Source organism: Epinephelus fuscoguttatus, linkage group LG1 (assembly GCF_011397635.1).
Source record: "Epinephelus fuscoguttatus linkage group LG1, E.fuscoguttatus.final_Chr_v1".
NCBI lineage: Eukaryota > Metazoa > Chordata > Actinopteri > Perciformes > Serranidae > Epinephelus > Epinephelus fuscoguttatus.
The window spans coordinates 50,355,056-50,364,330 of record NC_064752.1 but is presented as its reverse complement, the minus strand read 5'-3'; the positions used below and the strand labels follow the sequence as shown (position 1 = coordinate 50,364,330).

At 39.2% G+C, this 9,275-nt stretch overlaps 1 protein-coding gene across 1 annotated transcript in view; it reads left to right on the top strand.

Annotated features, from left to right (window-relative positions):
* The first annotated feature begins 3 nt into the window (after positions 1-3).
* Positions 4-9,275, top strand: part of acad9 (acyl-CoA dehydrogenase family, member 9) — a 60,986-nt gene continuing 51,714 nt past the window's right edge. The window contains exons 1-3 of the mRNA XM_049571125.1: positions 4-280; positions 2,199-2,292; positions 2,435-2,536. Coding sequence (XP_049427082.1) covers positions 98-280; positions 2,199-2,292; positions 2,435-2,536 — 379 coding nt within the window. The 5' untranslated portion in view covers positions 4-97. The remainder of the gene's footprint in view (positions 281-2,198; positions 2,293-2,434; positions 2,537-9,275) is intronic.

The following is a 9,275-nucleotide window of genomic DNA, read 5'->3' as shown; positions in this document are numbered from 1 at the left end:
CACCATTTGTGTACGTCATCATCATGAGACAGAAACGGGTAAAAGGTATCGTGGTTGTGGTTGTATGTAATACGAAGTAGAGGTCTGTGCCAGAAGAATGATGAATGTAAACAGATTGGTCATCCTGTCTAAATCCGTTCACATCGGACAGCGCCTGCTCGCCGGTAATGTGAGGCATGCTGGGAAAGAAGACGTACGCTTTCAGCAGCGGAGGTCCATTGAAACGCACTCAAGAAACCTCGCGTATGCCAAGGAGTTGTTCCTCGGTCAGGTGAACAAGGTGAAAGTCTCTTTAACTTAGGCGTAAAGTAAGCTGGTGATGGGCGGATGAAGCTTTGACCCTGTCTTCCTATCTAACGTTAGTTGTATTGTAGACAGTTTCCCTGTCGGTATCTGTTTCCCCCTGTGTTCCATGAAGCTCACCCCAACCTTAACTAATCCCGACCATTTAACCTTATCTGTACTGTACCAAGAGGCGACCTGCTATCAAGAGAAAACTGTAGTTTACGTCAGAGGTAACGCTAGGCTACTGGGTAAATGTATGACATGAAGAATCGTCGGTTGCTGCTGCTATCATTATTATACAATTAAAGGGAGAACTCTATCCAAATTAAGGATTCCACAATGTTATTTCCATGGCCTAGGAAAGTTCAATCGATATATGTGTTCATGAGCTGCTATCTGTCAAAGCCAGACACCAGAGAAGGAAGTCTCAAACTTGTGATGTCATAGAGTATAAAGTGTGGAGCTGCTCCATATACGATGAATGGAAGACTGATTTTGTGGACCCACATAATGTCTGTTTTCTTTTTTATACCCAAATTAGCTTTATTCGATTGCAGTTTTCACAGTTGTGAAACAGAAAATGTCCCCATTACTAAAAATATTACCCAGAGTATATAATATAAGTTTAACATAATAGCTTTGAAGCAGGACCTTCAGCATATCGATCAAGAAGCTCATGAAAAATAAGCTGGGCTGAAACTAGAAAGCTGCAGCTGTTATTTCAGTGTATCAGATATATACAGTGGCATGCAAACATTTGGGCTCCTCTAGTCAAATTTTCTTGTACTGTGAATAGTCAAGTGAGTACAAGATGAACTGATCTCCAAAAGGCATGGAGTTAAAGATTAAACATTCTTTCGACATTTTGAGACAGAGTACTGTAATAAATTTTGTTTCGAACAATTTTAGAGTGAAAAAAATTTACATTTGAGCTCTTAGACAACTTGCACCAGGGTCTTAGACCTTAATTAGCATGTTAGGGCTCTGGCTTGTTCACAGTCATCATTAGGAAAGGCCAGGTGATTCAAATTTCAAAAATCTTTCAAAAATTATCTATTTTCTGACTCCCGAAACCTTGTCCCAACAATCAGCAGCCATGGGCTCCTCTGTGCCCTAAAATGTAAAATAACTGATGCAAAGGAGCATCTAAATAAGCCTGATGCTTTTTGGAAATACGTCCTGTGGACTTCTGAAGTTATGTTTGTATGTTTAGAGAAAAAAGAGCACCTGTCCAATTGTTAAACCCGCAGGTGGTTTGATCATGCTTCAGGCTTGTGTTGCAGCCAGTGGCACAGGAAACATTTCACAGGTAGAGGGAAGAATGGATTCAGTTAAATTCCAGCAAATTCTGGAAGCAAACATCACACGATCTGTAAAAAAGCTGAAGATGATGAGAGTATGACTTTTACAACAGGACAATGATCCCAAACACATCTTGAAATCCACAATAGACCACCTCAAGACGCACAAGCTGAAGGTTTTGCCATGGCCCTCACAGTCCCCCAATCTAAACATAATAAAGCTGTACTTGGTTAGCTATACACAGTAAATAAAATTTTGACCAGGGGTGCCCAAACTTTTGCAGGCAACTGTATATAATTTTCATTTGGGTAAATAAGCAAATGCAGTAAATCAAGAATTTGGAGCTGAGGGTAATTTTTGTCTGTTAAATTAAGCAAAAAAAAAATCAAGAAGCATTATTCTCTTATTTGGTATTTCCTTTTACTGATTACACTGGAATATGATGATGATGATGATGATGATGATGATGCTTTATTGTCAGATCAAGTCAGAAAATTCAATTGCCCACTGTGTGTGTGTTCATGTAGTTGTGGTATCTGAACTCAGAAGCAGAGCAGTTAAACATGAGGAGCTGCTAATATAGCATGTAAAGTAGTGTGTTTGTTTTGCAGGCAGAGGTCTTCCCGTATCCAGAAATTGGAAACGAAGAATTGGAGGAAATCAACCAGCTTGTTTCACCTGTGGAAAAATTCTTTAATGAGAAAGGTGAGAGAGGAGATCTGCTGGATGCAAGAGTTAAATAAAACTGCACATGCTTTCAGCATACAGTTGGCTGTGAATAATGATCTTGCAAGCCTCAAAGTAAGTTGATGAATTGACAGTGAATGACTGGTTATTGTGGTTTCAGTTGACTCAGCGAAGATTGACAGAGAAGCCAAAATCCCTCCAGAGACTTTGAATGGGCTGAAGGAGCTTGGGCTGTTTGGGATCATGGTTCCTGAGGAGTATGGTGAGATGATTGTGACCTGGAGCTTGTTGCAACAGCTGTTTAAACTTAGCCTACTTATAACCTAAGGCTTTTTTCACACTTCACCTGTTTGGTTCAGTTAAAACAAACTCAGGTCTGTTTGCCTAGTTAGTATGGTTCATTTGAGCTGGTGTAAAAGTCAGTCAAACCCTGGTGTGGACCAAACAACTGAACTGAGACCAGCTGACTCTGCATGATTTCAAAATTTAAACTGCTAATACATCCATCTGCTGATCATTAAAGCTGTGTGGAATTTTTAAAAGTGATCTATACAAGGCCATGCATATAACCTATTAATGCTAATTGTTTGGTAGCCACATTAACATGTATGCACATCAGTGAGGGTATTTTTCTTGATTTAAAAGCAGTTAAAACTGCTGGGCTTGTATCGGACTCCGTGTACTTTGTCAGTCCATTAGGTCCAAAGTGTGTGACAGCGATCCCACATTAATAAGCCCTGAATCATTGCTGTCTCTACCTGTTAGTCATATACATAACATGAGGTCCATTTGCAGTCTAAAGCCCTATTCAGACGGGATTATTTTAGTGTGGAGATGTGGGGTAAAGTAATTATTACCAGGGATTTTAGTCCCGTCCGAGTGCTCCGTGTCTGTAATCATTACGGATAATGTTAGTAAAATTTACCGCGACTTTTACCTTCTGTAAAACGGTCCGGAGAAAATACCTCGGGTAATATTAATCCCGTGCGAACGCAATCCTCTGTAAAAATGTACAGTACAGGCCAAAAGTTTGGACACACCTTCTCATTCAATGCGTTTTCTTTATTTTCATGACTATTTACATTGTAGATTCTCACTGAAGGCATCAAAACTATGAATGAACACATGTGGAGTTATGTACTTAACAAAAAAGGTGAAATAACTGAAAACATGTTTTATATTCTAGTTTCTTCAAAATAGCCACCCTTTGCTCTGATTACTGCTTTGCACACTCTTGGCATTCTCTCCATGAGCTTCAAGAGGTAGTCACCTGAAATGGTTTCCACTTCACAGGTGTGCCTTATCAGGGTTAATTAGTGGAATTTCTTGCTTTATCAATGGGGTTGGGACCATCAGTTGTGTTGTGCAGAAGTCAGGTTAATACACAGCCGACAGCCCTATTGGACAACTGTTAAAATTCATATTATGGCAAGAACCAATCAGCTAACTAAAGAAAAACGAGTGGCCATCATTACTTTAAGAAATGAAGGTCAGTCAGTCCGGAAAATTGCGAAAACTTTAAATGTGTCCCCAAGTGGAGTCGCAAAAACCATCAAGCGCTACAACGAAACTGGCACACATGAGGACCGACCCAGGAAAGGAAGACCAAGAGTCACCTCTGCTTCTGAGGATAAGTTCATCCGAGTCACCAGCCTCAGAAATCGCAAGTTAACAGCAGCTCAGATCAGAGACCAGATGAATGCCACACAGAGTTCTAGCAGCAGACCCATCTCTAGAACAACTGTTAAGAGGAGACTGCGCGAATCAGGCCTTCATGGTCAAATAGCTGCTAGGAAACCACTGCTAAGGAGAGGCAACAAGCAGAAGAGATTTGTTTGGGCCAAGAAACACAAGGAATGGACATTAGACCAGTGGAAATCTGTGCTTTGGTCTGATGAGTCCAAATTTGAGATCTTTGGTTCCAACTGCCGTGTCTTTGTGAGACGCAGAAAAGGTGAACGGATGGATTCCACATGCCTGGTTCCCACTGTGAAGCATGGAGGAGGAGGTGTGATGGTGTGGGGGTGTTTTGCTGGTGACACTGTTGGGGATTTATTCAAAATTGAAGGCACACTGAACCAGCATGGCTACCACAGCATCCTGCAGCGACATGCCATCCCATCCGGTTTGCTTTAGTTGGACGATCATTTATTTTTCAACAGGACAATGACCCCAAACACACCTCCAGGCTGTGTAAGGGCTATTTGACCAAGAAGGAGAGTGATGGAGTGCTGCGGCAGATGACCTGGCCTCCACAGTCACCGGACCTGAACCCAGTGGAGATGGTTTGGGGTGAGCTGGACCGCAGAGTGAAGGCAAAGGGGCCAACAAGTGCTAAACACCTCTGGGAACTCCTTCAAGACTGTTGGAAAACCATTTCAGGTGACTACCTCTTGAAGCTCATGGAGAGAATGCCAAGAGTGTGCAAAGCAGTAATCAGAGCAAAGGGTGGCTATTTTGAAGAAACTAGAATATAAAACATGTTTTCAGTTATTTCACCTTTTTTTGTTAAGTACATAACTCTACACGTGTTCATTCATAGTTTTGATGCCTTCAGTGAGAATCTACAATGTAAATAGTCATGAAAATAAAGAAAACACATTGAATGAGAAGGTGTGTCCAAACTTTTGGCCTGTACTGTAAATATTTCGTCACGTCCTGTTTACAACCTTTTTCCCGCGTTTACAACTAGTTTTCCGCGTTTTTTAGATGATGGAGGTGCTTGAAGAAGCATTCGGTGTTGTCGGCAGTTGTGATAGTGGACATTCTTCTAATGATCGCATAACCCTACGTGGGAGACCAATCAAAAAGGTCGAGAAGAAAGCACTTTTCAGAGCCACAAGACTTCTGGTTGTGTTAGGTAGGCCTAATATAAATCAATATTGCTAATTGTTGTGTACACACAATCCTGATCATGGGCAGCGGAGGAAAGTTAAATACTTTTCCAGTGAAAGATAAAACAGATGTATTTGTCTCATTTCTATGGGATTTTTTTAAACATATGATGTAAGCAGCAACTGGCCCCCAGATATTTTCACATTAGCTAGTCTTCAAAAAAATTTGGACACCTCTGCCCAAGTGGATCTTGATGATGTAGGGTGGCAAACTAAAACTGTCCAATCAATGAGTCACCTGTCAGTCTGTATAAATTTGTATTTGCTTTTCTTGGTTTGTTAGTAAAAATGTCAGTGTGAGCAGAACTCAGTACGTTAACATGCACAGTTAAATGGAGCTATTTTTCTAGCTCGACTAGGCCTTTTGAGGGACTACTGTCCTAGTATACAAGCATGGGAGGGGAATCGATTTATTGACCTAAGTATGCCCAACTCTGTTCTGACAGGTGGTGATGTGCCCCCTTTCAGCTTGTTAGTTTTTTTTTTTGTTTTTTTTTCGTCAACAATACATATATATATATATATATAATAATAATATATAATAATATATAAGATCATATGAGGGCTGAAAACAAATTGCAATGAAAAATGAGTGACATTCTACAAAAGCTGGAAATTAAATAATTTTAACATCAATTCATAGATGTTAGAATTCTTATAATAAACTAAGAATGGGCATTAGGAAAAACACAAAAACAAACCAAAAAAAAACCTCACAGACAGTTCATTTCACATAGGAGGTTTCATTAAATGCTTTTTTGTAATGTACTAAAAACCTGTTACTTTTTCTGCTGTTTGTAAGAGCAGGAGAGTTCAGCATTTAGTTTAATTCAATCAACAACAAATGGAAACAGGGTTGTGAATCTAAGAATTTGTGTTTATGAAAAAAGAATTTTCCCAATAATATAAAATCAAAGAAAGGTTCCCGCACACTGTATCGCTCTCAGTCAAACATTTATTGGCGTAACGTTTCGGTCGATGTGACCTTCATCAGACATCATGTCTGATGAAGGTCAGGTTTCTTTGATTTTGTGGACACGTTTTGGGTTACGCCCTCTTCCTACGCACCTGTGCCTTCAGGTGTGCTGAGATTTTGCGTTCACCCAATAATATAAAGAAATAAATGACATAGTTCAGTATGTTCAGTTCAGTAATTTTCACTCATATCGTTTGTGAGAGTAACCTGGCTTGGAAAATACAACCAGAGTGAAGACACAGGGGATTCGGCAAGATCGGGGCAACTGCTTCTGGTCACACTGCAAAGTATGGAGTTAAAGATCAACTTGTTTAGGAAGATTTCTGTGCTGCACCAAATGGACAGGTACAAAAAGTTGAGAATTGCGAACGATCTTACTAAGACTGAGAGAGAGAAGGAGAGAGAGTTGTATGAAGAGGCAAAAGAAAAGCAATGAAAATCATCGGGCAAATTTACCTACAAAGTCCGTCCCCCCCCCCCCCGGGCAAGGAGAGTGGTGAGAATCCCAAAGACTCCTTGACTTTCTCATAAGCCTGTCTCTGTTAAATCACAACTTGAATGTAAATCTCCACCTCTACAGAGCATTATGTATTTATATACAAATGCAGATCAACTTCACAACAAATTGCATGAATTTACTGCTTGTTTTCAGGTACTTCCACTTATCCATATTATCGGAATCACTGAGGTTAAGCCTAAGAATCATAGGCAGAAAATGAACCCGTCAGAATTTAATTTGGATGACATAGGGGGCTACAATATGTTTTCAAGGAATATAGATAACAGTATAGGTAGGGGATTAGTGCTTTATATTCATAAATCATTAGAAGTTAAAGAAATTGTAACAGAGACTGAGTTTGACGAGAATATTTTTGTGGAGATTAAGTGTAATAATCAAGTTAGTTAGAGTTTTTGATGGTAGGTCTAATTTATAGGGCTGATAGTGGTACAGACACTAACAATGATAATCTTTTGGTTCTAATGGAGGAAGTGTCAACAAGAAACTACTTAGAAAAATTAATTATGGGGGACTTTAATCTGCCGAGTATAGACTGGAATTTAACCGATGTAAAGGGGAATAATCTTGTGTCATTAGATAATAGGTTTCTGGACTGTATTCAGAATGCATTGCTGTTTCAACATGTACAAGAACCAACAAGGTGGCGAGGTGGAGACACACCGCATGTGTTGGATCGTATAGTTACAAATGAGGAAAAAATGATAGATGATGTTCAGTATTTGAGTCCTTTGGCAAAAGTGATCATTGTGTTTTATTATTTAAGGTCATCTGTTGTACAAAACCGTTGAGTAATGAATTAATAAGAAAAAATTATAATAAGGCAAATTTTGAGCAAGCATGCAGGGAATTGGAAAACTTTGACTGGAAATTACATTTAGCTAATCACAATGTTGATAAAAAATGGAGACTAATTAAGGCTAAGCTGAATGAAGTGTAGGATAAGTTTGTACCTAGTAGTAAAATCAGGCCTTATAATAAGATTAAAAAACAAAACTTTCCCCTAGACAACATTATGAAAAGGAAAATTAATGAGAAAAATATCCTTGCAAAAAAGGCAGTAAGAAGTAAAAATCCAGAGGTACAACAGGAGTATTGCAGAGTTAGAAACTTTGTGAGAATGAGAACACGAAATTTAAGAAAGAATTATGAAGAAGATTTAGCAAGGCAATCTATGCAGAGTCCAAAGGTTATCTGGAATCATATAAATAAGAGGACAAAAATTAGGACTTCAGTTGGAGATTTGTATACTGACCAGAATAACATTAAATCCCCTAAAACGGACAAAGATAATAAAAAGGCGGAAATATTGTCAGAATACTTCAGCAGTGTATTTGTGAAGGAACCTGAAGGGCAATTTCCTGAACTGCCAAGATTGGAAGTTCAGCAAATAGAGCCTTTTATAATCACTACTGAGGAAACTATACAGCTTCTACAGAATATTAACATCTACAAATCGCCAGGGCCAGATGCAATACATCCTAGGATTTTAAAGGAACTGGCTTGTAGGATTGCATGAGAAGAAGTTACCCTGTGAATGGAAAGAGGCACAAATCAGTGCAATTTTCAAAAAAGGAAATAAATCATTAGCAGGAAACTACAGGCCAGTTAGTTTGACATCCCTAGTATGTAAGACAATGGAAAAGCTAATCAGAATGTACATTGTTGATTATATGAAATCAAATAGTCTTATCAGGAATAAGCAGTATGGATTTATATCTGGAAGATCAACTACACTTCAGCTTCTCTCAGTTCTTGACAAGTGGTCTGCAGCTTTGGATAGAGGACATTCTGTTGATTGCATATATATGGACTTCCAAAAAGCTTTTGATACAGTTCCCCATAAAAGACTACTGTCAAAACGAAAATCTTATTGTATAGATGACAGAGTTACAGACTGGATACAGGGCTTTTTAAGTAATAGGAAACAACAGGTGGTGGTAAATGGTGCCACTTCTGTCTGGAAGCGGCCCGGGTTCGAATCCAGCTTGTGGCCCTTTGCTGCATGTCACCCCCCACCCCCCCACCCCCCTTTCACGCTTACCTGTACTGTCCATTAAAGACAAAAAGGCAAAATGCCCAAAAAACATCTTAAAAAAAAATGCACGGCTCTAGATGTAGATTTCACCACGTTGTTACCGACTTCTTTTTCCGTTACACATTTAATGCTGTACGACCTCCAGGTCAAAGCCCAAGGTGGAAACTGTGGAGCATGCTTAGAACGCCTCGGCCAGTGTGAGTCATATTGACTCCACACTGCTGTGGAGTATGCAGTAGGAATTCAACTCCCAATCACATTATCTGGCTGTGTTTCGTCCAACTTTGAGAAATTTGATTTAATAGGATTTCAGTCGGACTAACATGTTTACATGTATTTAAGAGTCCAGTTCTAGTCGGACTAACATGATAAATAAATTTTCACTAATGTCATATAAACATACTGATTGTAACAAAGTATCATTGTTCCCCTGGGTCTAGACTAGGGTTGCAGCGGTATACCGGTTTTATGGTATACCATAATATGGGAGTTGATAGTTATTATACCATGTACATTTGCTTATTCATGATACTGAAAAAAATGGAACTTGATGGAGAATCTCACCTGTAACATATT